The 25,031-nt window shown below is 37.1% G+C and overlaps 2 protein-coding genes across 2 annotated transcripts; both read left to right on the top strand.

Annotated features, from left to right (window-relative positions):
* Positions 1-1,701: 1,701 nt before the first annotated feature.
* LOC127656249 (toll-like receptor 13) lies at positions 1,702-6,791 on the top strand. The gene is made up of 4 exons (XM_052144470.1): positions 1,702-4,326; positions 5,706-5,914; positions 6,014-6,122; positions 6,325-6,791. The coding sequence occupies exons 1-4, from the start codon at positions 1,777-1,779 to the stop codon at positions 6,334-6,336; spliced, it is 2,880 nt and encodes a 959-aa protein (XP_052000430.1). The 5' UTR covers positions 1,702-1,776; the 3' UTR covers positions 6,337-6,791.
* Positions 6,792-10,182: 3,391 nt separating this feature from the next.
* LOC127656285 (protein S100-A13-like) lies at positions 10,183-24,222 on the top strand. Its single transcript, XM_052144534.1, has 3 exons — positions 10,183-10,349; positions 20,633-20,760; positions 22,962-24,222. Exons 2-3 carry the CDS (start codon positions 20,641-20,643, stop codon positions 23,136-23,138), a joined length of 297 nt encoding a protein of 98 aa, XP_052000494.1. The 5' UTR covers positions 10,183-10,349; positions 20,633-20,640; the 3' UTR covers positions 23,139-24,222.
* The last annotated feature ends 809 nt before the right edge of the window (positions 24,223-25,031 follow it).

Below are 25,031 nucleotides of genomic sequence, written 5' to 3' on the forward strand. Positions count from 1 at the left end.
ATACAGTTATGCATGATGTATTACTTTATACTTTAAGTGATTTAAGAGTTTATATATATCCTGCATCACTGGCTACAGCGCATGTCGCTGTCAGGATTGTGATGAGGGAAGGACCTAAATGCTGGAGGCAATTCAATGGGCTTTATTATAAAAAAAAAATACTCATGATGGAGAGAAACCAAAAAAAACACAGAACACAAGAAGAGCTTAAATAGGCGAAAATGAGGAGGGCAGGTGAAACAAATAAATGAATAATCAGACAGATAAGGCAAGTGAGAGGGCAGGGTTGTCATTGAAGACACACAAATACACAAGGGATTGAAAACTCAAACCCAAGTGCATACATACAGCACGAGACAAAACAGAAGTGCCTGGACTCAGCCACAGAGTGAATAAACTGAACAAAAGTGGCTGAATCCAGACACAAAACAGACAAAGAACATGTACATGTCAGGGCTCTGCCACAAAGGGGAAACCCACAACTAAGGGCAGAAACCTGACAGTACCTCCTCTCAAGGGGACAAATGAAGGTACATGACAGGGATAAGGTCCAGCAGGGGCTCCAGGATAGGCGCAGGGTTGGACTGGGCGGCGGCCGCTTGTGAAGAGTACGGACTGGACGGCGGCCACTGGGGGAAGCATGGAGACATTAGCAGCCCAAACACAAAGTAATACCTGGTAACCAGGCAAGAGATGGTAAGCTCAACTGGCATGTCAGCAGCGTGAACGGCCGCCACCTCCTGGTGGACAGCCGTGATCTTCCTCCTAAGTGAAGCCCGAGAAGTACCCAGGGGAAACTGCACAGGCTGAGGTAGGTTCTTGGATCTGGCATTCCATCTTTGCAGCAGATTTTCAACATTTGCAAGGTGGAAGACCTGGTCCACCAGATCCCAAATGGGTAAAACAAAAATCTTGCTTGATACCTGTGGAAGTGGATTGTCCGAGCCCGAAAGGAAGAGCTGTTTCTACTGGGTCTCGTCAAAGCACAACCTGTGAGGTTCACTGACCAGCTCCATAGTGTAGACGCCAAAATCATGACTGTTCTGGGAACTGGGCATGAAGGGGTTGAGCTAGGAGGTACTTTGAGAGACGTCCTTTCAGGCCAAAGCGGTATAAAAAAAATTAAATACCTCTGTTGGGTCCATTTTGACCAGACTTTTATGTTATATTGTTATGATGAGATAATTAGGCAGGCAGGTAAAACAAATAAATGAATAATCAGACAGATAACAAGGCAAACAAGAGGGTGGGGTTATTACTGAAGACAGACATGAATGCACAAGGGAATGAGAAAACACAAACCCAAGAGCATTCACAGCACGAGACAACACACAAGTGCCTGGACTCAGCCACAGAGTGAATAAACCAAACCAACTGAACTGGCTGAATCCAGACACAATACACAAAACAGACTAAGAGCATACATGTACATTTCAGGGCTCTGCCACAAAGGGGGAAGAACCCTGACATCCGCAGCTGGTAAATATACCTTATCTACTCATTACAAATTGTTTAGATCACTAGAGGCTAGTGTTTTAGAGTAGTAAGAAACATTTTAAATAGAAAATGCTTTTCTCAGTTCCTCCTGTGCTACACTCTTTTTTTTCAGAGTGAAAGAAGAAGTAAGGGGCAGACTTAAAGCAAGAGGATACAGCAGCATAGATGAAATATTTCTGCAGAGCAAAAGCATGTAAACAGATCTGAAGAACGCAAGAAGCATCTTTGGTGTAAGAAACACATATTTGGATCATTTTATGCATCTTGAGTCCCTCCACAATGGGTGTGTATGTGTCTGACTCAACTCGTTTTTCCTTCTGGTGGAGATTTGTACTATGTTTGAAAATCTGCAATGTCGCATTTGCTCTTGTAAGAAAACACTGTATTACTTTGGAGGAACATCTTCTCAGGGACATGCCGAGGACACCACACTGTAACTATTATCCAGGGATGGGTCCATACGCAGACTGCAATGTTTCAGACCTGCTTTCAGATCTGTCAGAGGTAGGCCCGGAGGTTAGATCTCTTTGTATCATCGGTGATAATACAGGCATTCCTGCAAATGCCTTTTCACACTTGCCTTCTTTGGAGATTCTTCAAATAGATGGCAGAAGCCTGGTGAGGGTTCATTCTGGTGCCTTTTCAGGACTCTCTAATCTAAACTATTTGTGGATGCTTTTCAGTGATGTAGATTGTAGGTCTGTTACAATGGAAGGTCATGCATTTGCTGGTTTGACTAATTTAGAGGAGTTGACACTCATAGGTGTGGGGTTGGCTAATGTATCAAGCAGCATATTTGAGCAATTGATTAAGTTAAGTCGACTAGACATTACCAGGACTTGTGAACAGGACCTTAGTAGTATTTTTTGTTATCTTCCGGTTGGAATGTCCCATCTTAAGGACTTAAATGTTATTGACAGTGGAATTTCAACCATTGAGAACAATGGATGTCCAGAGCGGTCAAAGACCTGGCCTATGACTGTCCTTGCAGGTATTCAGAATCTTAATCTAATGGGGAACCGTATCCAATTCATTCAAGCACACTCGCTGGATGTGTTCCAGAACCTCTCCAGTCTTTTTCTAGAGTTCAGGGGTGAGAGGCTTAGAAGTATTTGGGAGTCTGGGGTTGGAAAAATGTATGAGCTGAGTTTGACAGGGAATTACTTGGACATGTACTCCACAAATTTCAGAGACTTGTGTCAGCTTGTCTCTCGTCTTCATCTGCAGTCACTCAGCCTCATTTTAATAGCAACAGACAGATTGACTACAGAGGATTTCAAGGATTGTGGGGCAGATTTGAGAACATTAGCCATCAGCAGATCAAAGGTAGAGCATATAGACTTCAGCTTCTGGACAGAAAAAACTGGGATACAGGCACTGCAAATGTCCCATATGATGTTGATTGAAGCTCCATTCTGTGTTAATGTTAATGAAACTGTGTGGCCCATAACAGCACTTGACCTCACAGAAAACTTAATTACAGATCTCAAAGGAGACCAGTTTGCTTGTATGCCTCTTCTCGAGCAGCTTTTTCTCAGCAATAATGCCATACAAAAACTGATGCCTCATGCATTTCGTGGTTTGCTTCACTTGAAAACCCTCAAGCTTGACTCAAACAAGATCTCATATCTTGGTGCAAAAGATTTCAAATCACTCCGAACTTTGGAGGTCCTGCTTATCAATGATAACATTATTGAAACTATTGAGGATAGAACATTTAAGGACCAGGTTGAGCTTCGAGAACTGACATTGGGCAAATTGGAATATGTTTATGAGCTACATATAAATAGGATTTTCTATGGATTTCCAAAAAATATGCAGCGGTTGCATATTGATGCACATTATGGAACTAATCTTTACATGGGCCAAACAGTACGGCCCAATGGAACATTTAATTTGGAGCTAAATGGAGACCGATTGGATTGTTCAGACTGTAATAATCCCATTTTTAAAGCTGTTCGAGAGCTGAAAGTAAAATGCAGATATTTCATATGTAAATCTGACTTCTTGGCACCATATTTCCCCAACCTAGAATCCTTTGAGTTCTCAGGAGACTCTGAAAGAGTGACTACCAGTTACACAGAAATTAACACTCTGCACAATCTAAAGCGTCTCAAGCTCATCAACCTCAACTTCTTAAACCATACAGATGTTGGAAGAATCTTCTGGAACCTAACACAACTCCAAACCCTTGTAGTGGTAAACTGCCATCTCAGCTTCCTGACAAAAAGCATGTTTAAAGACCTGAAGTCTCTGCAGCTGTTGCGTCTCTACAGTGACAGCCCTTTATTCTTGACTGATGGGATGTTTGATGTTTTGCCTGCGCTAACAGCCTTTGTTCTAGACAAAGTGGACTTCCAGTGTGATTGTAAGAATGGCTGGATTTTTGATTGGGCAGAAAGCACCACAGAAGTGCAAGTAATCTACATTCAGAAGCAGCAATGTGTCTGGCACTACCACAAATACAACTTTTTGGAAACCATGGAAAAGCTGTGTCAGACTGACACACAGTTCTTGTGCTATCTAGGCACAGCTGTCAGCATTTATCTGCTGTTGTCAGTGGCAGTTGGATATCACTTTTTTCGCTGGCCTTCTGTGGTCCTATTCTTCCGCCTGAGAGGATGGTTGGAGAGGAGGTTTGGTCGGCAATGGCACAGAAGGAGAAGAAGATTTGAGGGGGTGGATGGAGAGATGGAGGAAGTGAAGTATGATGCCTTCGTGTCATTCTGTTGCCGTGATGAAGCCTGGGTCCTGAGGGAGATGGCTCCAAGGTTGGAGGAACAAGGTCACCCTAGACTGAGGCTATGTCTGCACAACAGAGACTTTGAGGTGAGTCTCTAAACAATGTTTTATTTGATCATGTAAAATGAAAAATAGTAAAAACATCAGATGCAGAGTGAATAACTCTGTTGTTGTTGAGTTTATACAGAAAAATGGTCCTTCTCCCTAAAAGATTTCACTAAAATCATTTTTCTGAGATATTTCATCAGTCTCTGTGACAGCACTATGTAAACAGCAAACATAAAAGTGACTGTAGGCCACAGACACATTCTCTGATTGGCTAATCAGAAGACTTTGATTTGCTTTCTGCCTGTCAATCATTTTGCAGGTACTCACAGCATAGCAGTTGAAGCGGAACATTCAGGTTTAATGTCATATTTAGAAACATTTGTCAGCTGAGGTTGCTATTTTGCTACATTTGTGAGACAACCTTGAGAAGATGCAATACTACTCTACTGTTCTGTGAAGATCTCATCACTATCTTTCGAGGACAGTGTTATGGAAAGAGGGGCATGTCTAGTTCAACTGCTCAGTCTCATGGAAGTTCCAACACAACTAAAATAGCTTACAGCACCAGGCCACATCCACACTAATATGTTTGAAAACACGCCTTTTTTTCTACATTTTGGCCTTCTGTCCACACTGAGACTGTGTTTTTGAAAGCCAAACCTAAACTTTTAGAAAATGTTCTCCCCAGTGGATACATTTGAAAACGCTGTCTTTGCTTTGTAGTGTGGACAGGGCAAATGGAGACATCTGAAAATTATGATGTATTTGTTGTCATGTGATGCAGTCAACCCAAAACAATCAAGATGGTGGCCCATGTTGTTGTGGTGTTGTTGTGCTTGCTATTCACTTTGAGAGCGTTGTAATGTTACTTAGTGCAACTTTTACATTGCATTCCTTCAAAGGCGATGGGAAGTTTATTCGGAATTGCTGTCCAGCGACAGAACATTAGGACAATTCAGTTTTAGACCGTACATAGAACAGCCATTTATTGAATGTGCAGTAAGGGGAGTTTTCATACGTTTTAGTGTCGACGAGCAACTTTTGGAAAACACTTGAAAAAGGCAGTGTGTATTGAGAGTAGTTCGAAAAAAATGTGGACATAGCTTTAAAAGGTCTAGTGTGTGGTTGTTTACTTTTAGATTTAGATTCTGTCAATATAAGTTTATAGGATTTGACAGATATTTGACCAAATGCTGTGTGAAAACCATATGTCAGATCAGTTAGAAAATCCATAGCACATTATTCAGGGACAGTCTGAAGGTCTGTAACTGGTTTGGTGGATTTATCTTGAAAACTCTAGGTGAAGATAGTGTTAGAAATTTTGGTCTCAGTTTTGGGATAAAAAAAAAAGAATAAAAAAACCTAAACCAGGTTTGTATAACAGCCAATATAATAATTTGTTGTAACACATTTTGTAGGTGGGGAAAAGTATAGTGGACAACATTGCAGAGAGCATCTACAGCAGCCAGTGCACAGTTTGTTTGATAAGTCGCTGGTATCTACGTAGTGACTGGTGCAGTCTGGAGATGCGATTAGCCACCCACTGGCTGCTGGAAGATCAGAAACACCGTCTCATCCTCATCTTCCTTGAACACATCTCTCCCTTTGAGCTCTCTGCTTTCCATCGGTAATTAAACCATTGCACATATTATGGACCTTTTTTTAAATAAAAAATATTAATTAGTTTAATAAATTGCATTAATACTCGTATCACTATTTTCTATAGTTTGGCCAAAATGATGAGATCCCGTACATATCTGGACTGGCCAGAGGACAGAGGGGATAGAGTGCACTTCTGGGATCGTCTAAGAAGGAACATTGTAGAGGAAGACGAGGTGAGAAAAGTGAGGGGATAGGGCATTGGCAAGACTCTGAATAACATGGATACTGCGTGAAATCCAAACACTTAACTGAGGTTGGCACAATGCAAATTATGAATATGATGACTTTAAGACAAGTATCTGATGCTTAACAAAAAATAACTATGCTACAGGCATTAAACTACATTTGAAATAATATTAATTAATTGTTTTTCAGGATGCTTCTTGAGACTACGGAGTGCCCACCTGCGACCTTCCACAAACCCTTGAATGAATAAGGACAACATCATGTTGTCATGGTGCAGTGTTAAAATAAATCCATTATACATTTATAAAATGTGTATTGATACTGTACATTAACCTGTTCATTTAAAGCTTATTATCTATCTAAAAAAAACCTATCTTTTTTATTTTCATTTCTGTATGATTGTCATCTTCACTTAATTGTTAAACTGATATTATTGCTCTCATCAATGTTCCTGCACATAATTTGTGCAACAGAAAATAGCTTTCAATTTATTTGATTTTTTATGACAGATGATGTTAACCAGAAGATGTTTTCCTAAAGATTCTGGGCCTTGACTGTCTAGGACAAAAGACTCTCAGAAAATGGAGGAAATGAGATACTCTAGAAAGAGAAGGAGAGGTGTAGAGGGGGAGGGATATACATGTATGTATGTTTGACTTAATAAACACACAACCATTAAACCACAGGCCTCACTTTTTGATGCTAAAATTAAATGCAGACTAAAAAGCATGCTTTCAGTTCCCCTTATGAAACCGTTATTGTTGTGTTCTTTCAAGGGAGGAAAAAGCGACCATGTTAAAGAAACAGTGAAAGATTTATTTTCACATATTCCATCTTAGAAATGTTAACATTTATACTGTAATAACTCAGCAAGAGCATCTCTACGTCTTCTTCTCACACAGAGATATCTGAATAATAATAATAATAATAATAATAATAATAATAATAACAATAACAATTTACTTTTTATTTTCTTTATAAACTCCTCCTGGACACTTTACTCTGTAATGCAACATTATTCCTTCTCTCTCTCTCTCATTTCTGGCAATGGCCTCTGTTAAACACTGGAGGGCAATATTAAACAGAGCGGCTTCTATTTTCTTGCTCTGTCATAGACATGACAACATGTTTTTAACAGGTTAATTAAAAAGGTAGTAGGATACATCCTGATAGAGTTTTCTGGGAAGATGTGCTATCTATTATATATTTAACATAGCTCATCCCACAAAAGAAACAGACAAGCATGACAGCTTAAAGGGTTAGTTCACCCCAATGAATGAGAATGAAAATTCTCAAAACATTTACTCACCCTCATGCCATCCCAAATGTGTATGACCTTCTTTTTTTCTGCTGAACACAAACACAGATTTTTAGAAGAATATCTGAGCTCTGAATGTCCATACAATGCAAGTAAATTATCATAATTCAAGCTTGATTTCACATCTTAAGCCATCTAGCACACTGTGCATGCATAAAAACTAGGAAGTGTAATTGAGCTTGAAATCATGATCGTGCCTAGAGACTGCAATGACCAGATGTACAGTGAAAAGGAGTCATATTTTGGTCTGTTTTGACACAAAACCAACTGCTTCAGAAGACATTGAGTAAACCACTGAAGTCTTATGGATTACTTTTATGTTGACTTTATCTCCTTTTTGGAGCTTCAGAGGCCTGATCACCATTCACTATTCACAGAGCTGAGATATTCTTCTAAAAATCTTTGGTTGTGTTGTGCAGCAAAAAAATTAACACTCACACACATCTTAGAAGGTGTGATGTGAGTAAATGATGAGAGAATTTTCATTTTTGGGTAAATTTTCCCTTTAAACTACTGGCAGATCATCCTGATTTAGGTCAGAGATTTTTATAGCCAGCAGAGGGCCAACAAAATATTAACATTAAAATGATAATGGCAACCACTGAAAACTTAGCTTATAAACTTTTTATAAACGTTATTTGACCAATTTAATGTAAAAAAATGATGAATTTGCTTTTATATGTCTTTTTGCTCATACTTTTCACATTCATTTCATTATTATTCAAATGTAATGACACTTACTGCCAGAACTATTAATACTGATAGCAAACTTTGCTTTTTCAAGGTAAACAAACCTTAATCTTGCATAGTGCCTTCCAAAACACAGATACTGTCGGCTTAGTGAAGACGGTGAAGGAGAATCACTGGACTGTGAGTGTTTTGTCTTGGAAATTGGAAAGCACATGTTTCTGATAATTGTGTTTTGGTATGCTGCTGTCTACCTCTAAGCAAGGGTTTCCTATTTCACACATACATTCTTTCGTTCTCTCTCTCTCTCTCTCCCTCTCTTGCATATACAAAGCTATATTTTCATACAGCACAATAGGGTAAAAATGTCTTCTTAACCCCTTAAGCTTGCCGGCAGGTCTGCAGAGAAAAAAATTATTATCTAAATATTAATAACTACAGTCTTGACCAAAACAAAATAGGTATCGTTTTAAAGTTTAGAAGCTTTTGTTTACAATGCATGTAGGGATTATGACCAAAACTGAGCAGAAATTTGCAGACAAACCAGAAGTGTTCCGTTTTTATAATGTATTAATAATTTTACAATGTGCATATTATTGTAATTGGTAAAAACATAACACTAATCAAATAGATATGTGTCATATGTTGTTGGAAAGCTCTCAAAGATTAGAATACAACCAGCCTATTTGTTTTACTCACAAAAATATAGCGAGTAAAAGCTAAGTGTGTGATTTTGACAAACATATTGCATGTAAACAGGTGTTGCTTATAAGCACTGTTTTTGCTTTTAATTTTATGGAAAAAAATCAGACACAATATCACATACCATTACATAGAGCCTACATGCAATGTAATTGTATGTGAAGACAATCAGATAATTCACACAAAACACAGTGTGCACAGAGCACATAATGCAATAGCTGGCTAAAAAAATGTTAGCCTTACTGGGTTATGTACATTGTCCAGCGTCATGGAACGCTAAACCAATCATAATAGGATTCGTATCACTGCAACCAGAGGTGGAAGTTATCCAAGTATGGGCAGAGAGGATCGTTCACTCTAATTATACATGGCCACCAAGAGATGGCGCCAAGAGCATGACATAGACTCAATGATGACTCAAATAACACAGAATGGAACTGAATGAGATCTTGTTACTCATGCCTGCATGCTTTGGAGAGACAGCATACCTTTAGTTATTGTTGTATTTGTATGTATAATTAGTTCTTATGTACAAATATAGTTTTATTTTTTCAGAGATACTTTTGGACAAATTATTTTTGTAAAGCTATAACTTTTGATTGCTTTGTCGTATAAACAGAAAACATTGCTCAGAGGTAACATGATTGGGAGCAAAACAAAAGGTTTTTCAAAGGTACCTTATTTACATCCTGAGATATATAATTTTAAATCAGAAAAAAAGGAAAAAGTAAAGTTTTGTGATTTTTTATCAGATTCTGCTGAGAGTCTCATAATTTATCGTAATCTATATATTTTTTTTTTTAAAAAATGTTTTCTGTAAATGATATCAAACACTTGACCATTTTTGTTTCTTTTCTTTCTTTTTTTTTTTTTTTTTATTCCAAGCCTCTAATTGTGGGCATGCCACTGAAACAGGAAATCTTAAAATAATAATCATAATAATAATAAAAACACCTCCATAGCTTAAAGATTTAAACTTCTTTTGCTTAAATTGCAAAGCATGTTGGCCTAAAACTTGTATCTAAATTGTATCTGGCTAAACTCTCAAGGTGTGGCTGGATGATGATCTCACTTTGTCAGTGTCTCACTAGTCTTTTGTGCAACAACTAACTACATGCTCCTACATGTGACAGGCATACACTTACTGGTTGTTAAGGCATGGACCATAAAGTTGACACAAAAACCCATAAATCAGAGTAATACAACACAAATCAGTAAATGTTTTAGATGGTTATAGGATAACGAGCAAAGTGGTAAATATTATATACTTTCTAAAACACAACTCACTACACACATTTTCAAGGGAGCTATGTTCACCAAACATCTCTGTTGAGTAATATCTCCTGTTTTCCCCACCCAAAATGTTCTGGGCATACGCCCAGCGATTTGATGAAAAAAAGGCAACTTGGGAAGATAGGAATTCAAGGATGAGGCATTGTATAGGCATTCTACTGACTTAACTTGGAAGAGGCAAGAACAAGCAGAACAGTTTGGGTCACAAAACTTGGTAAGCATTCTCGTTTGATGCTATGTGGTGTGTGTGTAGCCTATGTGTGTGTGTGTGTGTGTGTGGAATTTAATAGGTTATTATTGTTTTGTTATTTGGTCGATTTACTCTGGAATTAGGTGACTTTACGGGTATTCTAACGCATGTTCTTTTTTACTATATCTGTGTTTTGGACACGCCTCATTTAACTTGTTCTTTGTTCTGTTGTTGTGAACAAAGAATTTAGGTAGGCTATCAAGTTCCATAAAGAAACTTTCATGTCCAATGAAAATGGGTCACTTTCCGTTTATATCAAACCTTACGGGTGACCGCAGGCTAACATAGGCTACCTATCCAATTCTATGTAGATGTAATGTATGTAGCCTTACTTAAGCTGCCTGTCTTTACACTGAAAGGAGAAATAAGAAACCTGCTGTTTATTAATTCGGTGCGTTTTCTCAGAGCGCAAAATAGTGGCTTCTATGGCAAATCCTCTGGATTAGGTCAATAGAATTGTTAATGCTCGGTAAACTGTGGTCGACTATAGGGGACCGTACGAGGGAAATGTGCTCGATTTTCGACCTCAATGTGTCAGCACCGATGCCGTTAATTATGAATACAGAGATAAGGCAGTGATGTAGGAGCCATCCGATAACCGCGTGCTGCTCAGGGCAACTTGTCTTTCAAGTGGTGACAGTTCGATGCACGCTCGGGAAATCACACCTTAGAGAGAGAGAGAAAGAGAGAGAGAGAGAGAGAGAGAGAGAGAGAGAGAGAGAGAGAGAGAGAGAGAGAGAGAGAGAGAGAGAGAACGTTTGCAAACACTGGGAAAAAACAACGCATAAATCAGCGCATAAATTCACACGAAATAACTGTTTTATATTATAAATGTTTTCTAGACGCCGTGTCAAATTAAAGGAGTAGTTCATCTAAAAATGGGTGTTTCCCAACCCTTTTTGTCCCCCACAGCACCACCACCAGTAAGGCTGAAGTACCCCTTCATAGACACAAAATCAAAGATACGTATCAAAGTCTATTATCATTTAACATTATCATTAATTCATTATTATTACTGATATTAATCAATTAAATTTTAGGTATATTTTAATAATAATGTCAATTTTGTGTGAAAAACACGATCCCTTAGCTAATGCTGTTTAATAATCAGGGCGCCTTCTAACTTGGTACATTACGAAATATAATCTACAATAAAAAACATTGTGTCATTTGTTTGTCATAATTTTGGTCAGATTTTACAAATTGAATGTATTTCATCAATAAATATGATGTCTTGAAATTGTACTTATTATAGCAAACATATGTTTTATAAAGTGTTTATTGTTTACATACATAGTTTGTGCTATTTACAAGTATCTACATTGTAAGAACAAGAGCTAAAACGGTACTCTAGTTTACTTTAAGTCTACCAGCAGTTCGGCCAGTGAGCGCATATTAAAGAGAGCGCACAGTTTCTTTATCGCGTCACTGAAAAGTTTGAAGAGAATTAATGTTTCTTTTTTGTTGTTTTTGACCAAAAAACTACAAAGAACAGAAAGGATATTAAAAGAGACATTATTCAATGACAAATGGATTGCGTGGATCTCATCTTTGGACAGACATTACACATCATGTACTTTCAGATTCGGTTGACCTTTCTCTGTGGAACACAAACACATTTTTGAATGATGTAGAAGGTGTTTCTGTCCATACAATGCAAGTCAATGGGATCAAAAACTTTTAAGCTCCCATAAGGACTTAAAGGCAGCATAAAAATAATCCATATGACTCGATTGGTGTAATCCATGTCTTCTGAAGGGAATCGCTTTTGGTGAGAATAAAAGCAAAAATGACTTTTTTATTTACCAAAAATCTTCACTTCCGCCCAGCTCTCCTATGTACTTTCATGAGAGAAGCTTGTTCACACCTCCTCAGGCATGACACATAGACGCTTGCATGTTCACGCAAACACATACACATGCACAATACACCTGGAAGTTGCGTTTCACACATGCATGCTCGTTTGCAACTTGTGTCTGTTTTTGCGTGAACATGCAAGTGTGTATGTGTCAAACCTGTGGAGGAGTGAACAAGCTTCTGTCATGAAGTGCTTTAAGACCTGGGCAGAAGAGAAGATTTTTGGTAAATGGGGATTGAATTGTGTTCTGCAGAAGAAATTATGTCATAGAGTATGAGTTGAGATGCCATTAGGGTGAGTAAATGATAAGAGAATTATTATTTTGGTGTGAAATCCTATAATAAAACAACTTCAGCCTTCAAAAAATGCTCTCAAGACACCTGCGTTCTGTTCAGTTAGATGCGTTGCTTCTTGCTTTTTTAGCGCAAGAACGTCTTGGTCTGAACTGCCCCTCAGTCAAGTTGGGACAAGGAGCTCTACAGTTTGAAAAACTGTAACTGAAGTATGTGGGAACAACTTGAAGTGTTAAGAACCACACCCTGCCTGTACAAGTACAACAGCCATCCCATGAGAATTGTAAAACAATGCCTTTTTGATTCAGTCAATAGTTTTCTTATCCCATTCTTTACATACTCACCTAGTGACAATCAGTCAAGATCAACACAGGCCCACAAGTGGCCTGGAGTGACATCTAGAGGACCAAGAGTGGAATGCAATTCAATAAACGTAAAAGGTTTTTTTTATCCTGGTGGATAGAAAAATTGGTGAGGCTGAAGGAGAATCAGTGAGTCAGTGGGCCACATTTCTGTGAATATTATTGAATAAGGGATCCCTGCAAATTCGTAGGTCATGTGACTTTGTACAAAAACTTGACCATTAAAAGTAACATGGCAGCATTTTTTTGAGAAGCCAGCTGACCTGAGATGAAATGTTTCTATATTTTTTCAATTATGTTTTATGCTTTAAAATTGAAAATAGGAGTGATATTTTTAATAAAAACATGAAAGTGTATTATATAGGCCATAATGTGTTAGAATATATATATATATATATATATACAGTGCATCTGGAAATTCACAGTGCTTCACTTTTTCCACATTTTGTTATGTTACAGCCTTATTCCAAAATGGATTAAATTAATTATTTTCCTCAAAATTCTACAAACAATACCCCATAATCACAACGTGAAAGAAGTTTGTTTGAAATCTTTGGAAAATTTTTTTGTAAAATACAAAATAAAAGTAACTGTATTCTACTACATTTACAATTTATATAATTGGTAATTAGAATAGAGTTACATTAAAAAACTATTTTGATTACTGAAGAGATTACTTTGCATTTTATTGTCATTTGTTTCATTTAATATTTAGTCGTTTCAGATGGAAAACATTTATACATATAAATTATGCAGTGAAACACTTTCTTATGATGTGTTACATTCATACAAGCAGACAGAGAAGTTTGCAGTAAGTTTGGAGCAGAAGAAATAGAAATAAACCTTGTGTAAATTGTCAGCTTTACACTAAGCTAAAATGTTATTTCTAGCCATTTTACATGCACATGTTACCAGACACGATCATATTTTTTTAATCAATAAAATTCAAGTTGGATCATGATTTATTTTTTCCTAGTAAGACCTTTGATATAAGGGCAAAAATCTTATTCTTGATAATATTTTTTTTATTGGTTTCCTTTAAAAATATCTAAAAATCCTTAAAAAAAGATAAATTAGATTAATCTTGTTTTTGAAACAACACTGCATAAGATATTTCGTTTTTTCAGAGAATGTATTTTTAACACGTGTATTTTTTCTTACTGTACTGGCAGAGTTTTTTTTGTCAAAACAAGTGAAAGAAATCTACCAGTGCTGAAGAAGTAATCCAAAGTATTTAGAATACGTTACTGACCTTAAGAAATCTAACGGAATACGTTACAAATGACATTTTACAGCATGTAATCTGTAATCTGTAGTGGAATACTTTTGAAAAGTAACCCTCCCAACCCTGTATATATATTTTTTCTCTCTCTATTTGAGGTATCTTTATGTTCTTACCCTTTTAAGAGATAAAAAGAACTTCAATTACGATCATTAATTTTGCCACTGTTAGGTCTTTATTCACCCAATGAGCATAAAAACCTGTGTATCATGATTGAGGTACTACCACAAGTCTGTCAGAACAAGTCTGTCCCAGTACTTTTCAGCTCACCGTTTGCAGGCACCTTTTGGCAGCTAGTGTATGAATAATATTGTGTGGCCCTGGTTAATGTCTGAATTTCACAGCACCTCATTACATGATCGTTTGTTTGGGTCCTTCGGGACGAATCACTCGCAGCACATATCAGTCATCCTTTCTGATGCTTCTGCTGTTGTCTGACCTAGTCTGAGCTTCAGTATCACACAGTATGAATCAACGACAACACTTACAGATCTTACCCTCTGCAAGTGTTGTCATGATTGCTGATAACTTAGATTATCAGTAAAATAAACCTGGTCTTAATGCAATTTTCGTCCTAGCCCTGCTCTCTCTCTCTCTCTCTCTCTCTCTCTCTCTCCCCCTCCCTCCCTCCCTGTCTCTTTCTAATTAGGTTAATAGAGGTGCATCAGTAATTGGCAGAATGGCATTGGTGTAGTGTACCAATGTTAGTGGTGTAGTGTAAGTAGTCAGGTGTGACGTCTATCAGATGGAAGATTTACCTGTTTGGCCTATAGGATTACCTCTGTGTCACACCCACATCAAAAACACACATATTTGGTGTATGTGAGTGTGTCAGCCGTGCTATGAATTGTAAAATACTTATTGTATTATTTAAACGTACTATGTCCAATAAGGGCTTTTACATTTTTTTGAGCATCATTATTTTCTCATGCCATGTTAGCTATTGGTGTCTGTCTCATGTATATGTGTACAACACCAATTCCAAAAGGTTGGGACAGTATGAAAAATGCTAATAAAAACAAAAAGGATTAAAATTATATTCACCCTTTGCTATATTGAAAGCACTACAACTACACATTATATGATGTTTTCCTTGTGAATTATTTTTTTTTTTAAATGTACAGTCATTTCAAATCAGATGATTGCAATACGCTCCAAAAATGTTGGGACAGTCGAGTGTTTACCACTGTGAATCATCACTATTTCTTCTAATAACACTTATTAAGCATTTGGGCACTGAAGACACAAGTTTAAGTTTAGAAAGTGGAATTTTCCCCCATTCATCTGCTTACATAGCCATGCACTTGAAATCCAGGCAGTATGTGGTTTGAAGTCGTCTTGCTGTAAAATGCAGGGACATCCCTGGAAAAGACAGTGCTGGATGGCAGTATATGTTGCTCCAAAGTTTTACATATCTGTCTGCATTCATGATGTTCTCACAGATGTGCGAGTTACCCATGCTATGGGCACTGACACACTCCTGGTCCATACAGACACTGGCTTTTGGACCTGACACTAATAACAGCTTGGAAGATCATTTTCCTCTTTGGCCCAGAGAACACAACGGCTTTGTTTTTCAAAACATTTTGGAAATGTGGACTCATCGGACCAAAAAAACACAGTTCCACTTTCCATCTAAGATGAGATTGAGCCCAGAGAAGTCGGCAGCGCTTCTGGACAGTGTTGATGTAGGGCTTCTGCTTTACATAGTAAAGTCTTAACTTACATCTGTAGATGCAGCGGCGAATGGAGTTGACTAAAAAAGGTTTACTAAAGTAATCCCAAACCCATGCTCATGATATCCATTACAGATGAATGATGTTTTTTAAGACAGTGATGTCTGAGGGATCTGAGATCACACGCATTCAGAAATGGTTTTCTTCTTGCCCTTTATGCACCGAGATTTGACCAGATTCCTTGAATCGTTTAACCATATTGTGCACTGTACAGGGTGAATTGACCAATTTCCTTCTAATTTGTCTTTGGGGAACATTGTTCTCAAAGTGCTGGATTATTTGCTGAAGCATCTGTTGGCAAATTGACAAGTCTTGAATGATCCTTGCTCATGAAGGACTAGGCTGCTTTTGGATTCTCCTTGTAAACTATACTATACTACAACATCTCCTGTTTCACGTCGCCTTGTTATTTTAACTCGTCAAATTGTTATTAGTTTTAAATTGCCCCTGTCTCAACTTTTTTGGAGCATGTTGCAATCATCTGATTTGAAATTGATGTACATTTTCAAAAAACAATGAAATTTCACAATGTAAAACATCATATAATGTGTAGTTTTAGTGCTTTCAATATAGCAAAGGATGAATATAATTTACAAATCAATCCTTTTTGTTTTTAATTTCATTTTTCATAATGTCCCAACTTTGGGGTTGTAGTTCACATGAAATATCGACATGTCCTGTAGGGTCACATACTATACTCAATACTATACTATAATTTGCTAATGCATTTATTATTATTATGCATGCAGCTTAACTGACATCATATTACAATAATTGTGAGATTATATATGGTATATTTGTACAGAAACATGAACAATATCCCATTCAACTGTTCCAGAGTGAAAACTTTATTAATATTGGTAACCAGTTAATAAATGGTTAATTACATTCTGATACTTTTTTCAATTATTTTCAAGTCTTAACTGAATTATTGTTAGATATGATTAATTGATGCCGGGTTTTAACCGATAAGCAGATCTGTAATTAAAACATTATTAAATAATTACTACATGTTTAAAATAAAATCATTTGGCACACATACTAGTCCAAACACGCTTAAGTGTGCATGCATGCATGCATCAGAGAGAGATTTTGGATATTACTGTAATTGATTTTAGATGGCCAGATGTATTTTTGAAATATTTGAAATATATTTGGGGACATTTTTAACATTAAGAATATATTTATTGAAAATATGTTATTTTATATAGGCTACTGTACTATGCTTGTCATGATTTCTATGTTGATAATTCCCCCATATGGGGAAAAATGTAATTGCTTATTCTCACTTATTTTGAGCATGTTATTGCCGACCAGGTCCCTTTTTTTCTTGTGAGATCCGGTAATGCTGCAACTGGTACATTACCCACCCTTAGCACAGAATACTCTCATTAAAATAAATACATAAATCTTTCTTTCATTTTGTTCTAGCTGGTTACGAATTGGAAAAGAGGCAGCAGAATGCTGGAACTGGAACAAAAAAATACAGTTTCTGCTCAAAACGAACTGAAATGAAAAACATTATGTTTTTAGTCCCTGTTTAAATGTTTTATTTTTTACACCACAGGAATACTTACAATTAACTAGCGAAGGCAAAAAGGTAATTCAAAATGTTAAACTTAAGAGAAACTAGTTGCAGTGCATTCATATTAAAAAATGTCAATGGCCAAGCTATGCGTAAACTAATAATTTGTTTTATATGCATTTTTGATGAATTTTAGAATCCTTCCATTAATTTTGTTTTTTACTGTAAATTTGTACACTACCTTGTTAATAATCCTTTCTGTGTCTTGCATGGATTAGTTTGCTAAATGTCACAGGATGGAAACCCAAATTAGATCATTAATTATTTGACTGGGACAACAAGAATATGAAATACAGTAGGCTACACTTCATTGCTTTGTTTTGTGTGTTGGAAGGGCAGGTAAAGAGGGGTATTCATCCAAGGGGAAAGGACTGTGTGTGTGTGTGTGTGTGTGTGTGTGTGTGTGTGTGTGTGTGTGTGTGTGTGTGTTGTCAGAAGAGAGAGAGAGAGAGAGAGAGAGTAACAGACAGGTAGCAGGCAACCCCAAAAGTAACATGAGCCTGTGGCCTGAGTAGATCGCATGTCTGTTAAAGATCATAGGTTCCATTGTCTTGTGGTATACACTCTACAGCTCAACATGCTCCTGATCTGCTTCTTTCTTTCTTTCTTTCTTTCTCTCTCTCTCTCTCTCTCTCTCTCTCTCTCTCTCTCTCTCTCTCTCTCAATTTTCAATTTCAATTTCAATTTAAAAGTACTTTATTGGCATGATTGTGTTTACATACAATATTGCCAAAGCATTAATACACAAAACAGATAATGACAAGACAAATAATAATAATAAAATAGTAACAAATAACAATAAAGATAGAATTAAAATAAGGTGCCAGGTAATGAATAAAATAAAATAAAAACTATAATAATATACAATATAAAATAAAATAAGCATTTAACAGGACATTATGAACATAAGAAAATAAAAGTACTGTGAATGAAGTACATTAAGGCAGTATTTGGTTTCTGAGGGTGTGCATCTCAAAAATGAATTTTGCTGCAACTGATGCATGATGGTCCTCCCCCAGTAACACCAGCATCTGATCTGTTTCTGCCCAACTGGAAAACTGTGGTATGAGGTTTGAGAGTTTGTGGAGGTATCTCTCTCTCACCTCTGTACATTTCTCACAGTGAAGGAGAAAGTGTGTTTCTGTCTCGACCTCACCCATGTCACAGTGAGCACAGACTTGTTCTTCCTTTGGAAGCCATGTTTGTCTGTGTCGGCCTTTTTCTATGTTCAGTCTGTGATCACTGAGTCTGTATTTGGGGGGTCTCTGTTTTGGATCTCTTACAGTGTGCAGATATTCTGATAGATTATATGTTCTGTTTAGGGCCAGATAACATTCCAATTTGCTTTGGTTTTTACTTTCATTTCCCCAATGATCCAAATATGAATTTTTGCTTTCTTTTATGATTTGGTTTATTCTGATCTGGTTTAGTTCAGCAGTGCTGGTGTGAAACTGGTGTTTGTTAGTTGTTAGAGGGTTTGTGAGTTTCAGAGACAGCTGACAAAGGGGACTGGTTTTAGGCTTCAGCTCTTGGGTTTTAAGGGCTTCATGTTGCAGTGTGTTAGGGGAACTTGAATTTAGGTGTGTCCAAAATTTTTGAATTCCCGGCATGCATTAGTAGGTGTTCTGCATACATGGATTCTATGGGGTGTTTGTCCCATCTAGTGTAATCTGCCAGACAGAGTGGACCCCAAACCTCACATCCGTACAGAGCAATAGGCATAATAATACTATCAAAGATTTTACACCAGATTGTTACAGGAATGTCAACTTGGGTAAATTTGCCCTTAATAGCATAGAATGCTCTTCTAGCTTTCTCTTTTAGTGCATTCACTGCCAAACCAAAACCCCCTGAAGCACTAATTTTTAGACCGAGGTAGTCGTAGTGTCGGGTGTATTCTATTGCAGTGTTTCCCAGAGTGAATGTGTATCTGGTGTACTGTAATCTGGTTTTTTTCTGAAAAATCATAATTTTAGTTTTTTTCAGATTGACTGTCAGGGCCCAGTTATGACAGTAGTTCTCCAGCAGGTCCAGGTGCTGCTGTAGCCCTTGTGCAGTAGCTGACAGCAGCACCAGATCATCTGCATAGAGAAGAAATTTTACTTCAGAATTATTTAGAGTAAGACCGGGTGTTGCAGATTGTTCCAGTAGCACTGGTAACTCATTAATGTAAATGTTGAACAGAGTTGGACTCAAACTGCAGCCCTGTCTCACTCCTCGCCCTTGAGTGAAAAATTCTGTTCTTTTATTGCCAATTTTAACTGCGCACCTGTTGTCTGAATACATAGATTTGATAGTGTCGTATGTTTTACCCCCAATGCCGGATTGTAGAATTTTATAATATAGACCATCATGCCAGATGGAATCGAATGCTTTTTTTAATTCAACAAAGCATGCATACATTGATGAACGTGCTAGTTGACTGTTGTGTGTAGCGTGTGAATGTGGTCAGTGGTGCGATGGTTTGGTAGGAATCCAATCTGACTCTTACTCAAGACATTGTGCTTGGTAAGAAAGGCCTGTATCTGGGCATTCAGGATACAGCAGAAAGTCTTCCCCAGACTGCTGCTTACACAAATGCCTCGGTAGTTATTGGGGTCGAATTTGTCTCCACTCTTATATAATGGGTGTATTAAGCCCATACTCCAGGTGTCAGGAAAATAGCCAGACTGCAGAACCAGATTGAAGAGTTTTAACAAGGCCTCCTTCATTACTGCTGGAATGTGCTTCAGCATTTCTGTTCTAATGTTGTCTAAACCACATGCCTTTCTGGGTTTTAGTTTCTTAAGTGCATCTGCCAATTCTTCTCTGCTAATCTGATAGTCTAAAGGGTTTTGGCTATTTTTATTGTAGATTCCAATTGACTCCAATTGATTTTGCATGCTTTTCTGGTCAGGTGGGAGGTCTGAGTGGGAGGTGAGGTCTCTCTCTCACCTCCCTTCTTCATACTCTTTAATTATTCTAACATCATACCACTCCTCAGGTCACACATTTTCCAGTGCCTACCTTTTCTTTATTCCAGTTCCTAAAATGTAATTTACCAACATTTAGACTCTGTCCTTAAAATACCTTCTTGTCACAAGAATCAGATTGTATATTTTATGTTCTTCTCTCCTCTCTTCTCTGTACAGTTATAGATATGGAGAGTGCCATTAAGACGGTTGTTATGCAGTACCTGTCTTCAGCACGGGGGAAAGAGAGCCTGAGTGGGAAGAGTTTCCAAAAGTTAGTCCAGGGCCAGCTGGGCAACATTCTGGCAGTAAGCAGCTTCTCTGAGTTCCCATGTACAGCTGGGTTCAACAGTCCATATTGAAAATCTGGTATTCTTAATCTCTTTTGAAAGAGACATACTTCCAGGTGAAGTGTTTCAGAAATCAGCCTATGAATGATAGGAGAAATTATTTTAACTCAAAAACTTTGACACACATCGGCTTTTAGGTATAGTTCACTCAGAATTAAAATTCTGCAATTATTTACTCACCCTATGTTGTTCCAAACCTGTATGATAAAATGTAAAAACCTTCACACTGCTCATATAATGATATAAAAAGTGAATAGTGAGCATGTTTTATTTAAAAATATCTGACAGCAAGAAAACTGTGTGTAAACAAGATTTGAAATAATCGTGCTATTCTCTGCTTTTGACATTGTGGAGCGGAAGGGGGCGGGGCCGGGTCGGAATATTGCGCGATATTCCGACTCGGCCCCGCCCCCCTCCGCTCCACAGACATCAAGCCGTGAAGAGACATGTGCTCAACTCGTGAGCACATTGGATTAGCCGGTGAGAAAATTGTTAAAGGTGTTTACATGCCACGGGAAATCGGTGTAATGGGCAAAAATCTAGCCGTGTCAACCGTGGTAAAGGAATGCTGTTTTTGCATTTACATGACTACGCGCATTGTCGTACTGTACTGTAATGTGGTTTTCCTGTGTTTTTTTTTTGTGTCCCTTTTGGAACTTGTAAGACTAGAGTAATTATTAAATTTTGATATATGGCAAAAAGCAATGTGAAGATTTCTCAAATTTTTCAAAATATTTTTTTTAAAAGTAAGGAAGTCATATGGGTTTGGAGCGATAACAGGGTAAGTAATGATTACATTTTCCAGCCTGATCTCATTTAAAATTACATGACTGTGGCAACAGTTTTGCAAAATGAAATTTACGTTATGCAATTTTGAGGTGAAATGTCCACTGAGGGGCACTAAAAGTGAGTTAAATGTTCTCTCAAAAAGATAATGTTGTTAAGGTAAATTATCTATGGAGTTTTACATGAAGAAAACATAAACCTGTGGTGTAACTTGGATATTATGGGCCCCAATGCAAAGAACCTGTCGGGCCCCTTCCTTGGGGGGCCTCAGTCATTTTTCATCACCCACCTCTCACCCGGGCCCTATAGGTCAGCTGCCCACTAGGGCTGTGAAATTAAAATTCGAATTACGAATATGCCTCGAATTTAAAATGCACATTCGAATGCAAAAACCGTGCCAGGAGGCGCGCGAGACATGGTGATGACGTAGCTGACGCAGTTTGTTTTTGTTAGCCTATCCAGTTCACACCATTAGATGCGGTACGGCTGCATTGATAATTTGAAAAATGCTGAAAAAGAGAATGAGGAGACGGAGAGGATCTTACACCAAAACATCTTAAAAGTGCTGTGTGGCGCTTCTTCGGTTTCTGGAGTATCGAAGGCGAGATTGTTGACAAAACCCACGTCATCTGTAAGTTTTGTAAGAAGCCGCTGCTATATCACTCCACAACATCTAACTTGAGAACAGTCTTCTCATCCCGAAGTGTTTTTTCGAGAATGTCATGACGAGGGGCCATTATTAAAACAGTCCAGTACTGGCACATCGGTCAGAGATGAGCGTGTTTCATCAGCTGAACACATTGTCAACAAAAACGCACAGCCCTTGCTGCAGATCAAGTTGACCGTCTGGTGTTTTTGACAAACAATATGTGAGTGAGTGGATAGTTTCAGAATAACGCATCATTACTGATGCTCTTCCAGTTACATGCACTTTTGTTTCCTCAATTTCCTTGCATGCACATTTAGGAAATTATATTTGATCTATGAACGATTTTTTTTAAAACGTTATGCACTTTAAACAAAGTCATAACATTTAATTTCAATAAAAAATGCGATGCTTTATTTGGATTATATTTGCTCATTGCGCTCACTTGCGCCCTCTTGTGGGTTTAGGGGACAATACAGTACTTTTTTCCTCTTAACATAAAGTAATGTCTAAAGAATTCGAATATAATTCTTAAATATTATTATTATTTAAGTAAGAAATTCGAATTTAGTTTTTCAGCCATTTTGACAGCCCTACTGTCCACCCTGTCCTCCCTGTAGTTATGCCCCTGCCTTTAACCAAAATCTTACAAATAGTATCATTAAAGCAAATAGACCAAACTAGTAAGCAATGCTAAATTGTGATACATTCTTTCTATCTCTCTTAGGACACAGACAGTTCTTCAGCAGTGAAGGACATGATGAAAGGACTGGATGACAACCAGGATGGCAAGGTCAGTTTCGAGGAGTATATGAGGCTGATGGGCTACGTGGCTAACTCACTGAGTGAACAGAAAGCACAGAACAACACGAGTGGACCACAGGCCGAAGCACAAAAGCATTGATGACATTTGAGTTATTGTCACACTGACACAAAATTTGTAATGCCGGAGTCTTACATTTACCGGAGTATTACCGTATACGTGCTAAATCAAATGATTTTTTTTTGTTCCACAAGTTGTTGCTAATTTTTTGCTTTTGTCTGATTTCCATGTAACATGTAGTTATCATTTGTGAATATGATTTAGTTGATTCAAATGTTGTATGGTAAATGTTATACACATTTTGTCCAGATTTGTCCATTTGTAATAGGGATGAGCTTAAAGGAATGTTCCAGGTTCAATGCAAGTTAAGCTTGATCAAAAGCATTTGCCCCTTATTTATAAAAAAGAAAAGAAAACATAATAAGCTAAAAGTGGTTTAATTAAGGCACTTACAAAAAAAGTGAAAGGGGCCAGTTCATAAACATTAAAATGCTCACTGTACCAAAAGAATAGTCATAAGTACATAAATATTATACATGTTAACCTGATATCAGTCTGATTAAATTACTTACTAATCTTATCTGTGTCAAACCCCAGAATCCTGGTAAGGATTACTAAACTTATCTATGTAAAGTTATACCACTCGAAAATCAATCTAATAAGTATAATGTTTACGTTTTTGTGGTTGTCCTTAAAACGACTTGTATTTTAGCATTGTATATTATTTTTGCTTTTTTTTTTTTTTTTTAAATGAAGGGATGAGTCGAAATACTTTTTGTGGTAATCAACATTATACCTAAAAATGATGTTGATTGAGTTTAATTTGTATTGAACCTGGAACATTTCTTTAAATTAGAAGATGTATACACTACATTTATGGAAAATGTTTTTGCTAATACCTTTCAATAAAAAAACATGGCAAAAATGACAAAATCCTAATTTTAGTTGTCAAGAATCTTTTTAAATAACATTTTGTAACCTGTTCTACAGAACCATATAAGCTATAGTATACATAACAGTTAATAATGTAAAAAAAAATATCATATTAGCATTGATTCTTGCATGTTAAACTGTCTGACATGTAATATGGGGATGACGGTATACACCATGTTGATCGGGGTACAACCTGTGCCCTTATATGAATACATTTGCTTTTATGTGCACACATGTTGTGTGTGTTTGTTTGTGTTATTCGAATTTGGCCATTTGTGTGTATGCCTGTGTGTCTCTCTATGTGTATGTGTTAACTGGCAATAGTGTATGGACACTATTTGCTTAATGATGAATTAACACCTGTGCAGCAGTATCAGGTGTGACAGGACCACTTAGTCAGATTTTCACTCAACACGCACGCACACACACACACAAACACACACGTGTTGCTTTTCCATGTTTTATGGGGACTTTCCATAGACATAATGATTTTTATACTGTACAAACTATAGATTCTATCCCCTAAACCTAACCCTACCCCTAAACCTAACCCTCACAAAAAACTTTCTGCATTTTTAAATTTTCAAAAAACATCATTTACTGTAATATGATTTAAATTTAAAAAAAAATGATGTAAAAAAATGAGTAAGTGGTAAATACACACACACACACACACACACACACACCTGATAGTGAATCAGCACCTCTAAAGACCTTCGGGCTGTAAATAACATTTGTGCCAAATAACTTTAGTTGGCCTGTAACAATCAGTCTTCAGGCACCTGAGCCCATTTCATCTTATGACATATGTACCATCATGTTAATAACTATAGGGACATCAAGGCACTTACATATTTAAATAAAGGATAAATATACTGTATATTCATTTACAGTATAATAATAATATATATGTATATATTCTATATATATATATATATATATATATATATACAGTGTTAAATTTAAACAGTCCAAACTGTTATTTTGTAGCTCACATAATTAAACCATATTTTACTGTAACACTACTAAAACTGCAGTAGT

The sequence above is a fragment of the Xyrauchen texanus genome, chromosome 15, assembly GCF_025860055.1.
Source record: "Xyrauchen texanus isolate HMW12.3.18 chromosome 15, RBS_HiC_50CHRs, whole genome shotgun sequence".
In the NCBI taxonomy this organism is placed as follows: Eukaryota; Metazoa; Chordata; class Actinopteri; order Cypriniformes; family Catostomidae; genus Xyrauchen; species Xyrauchen texanus.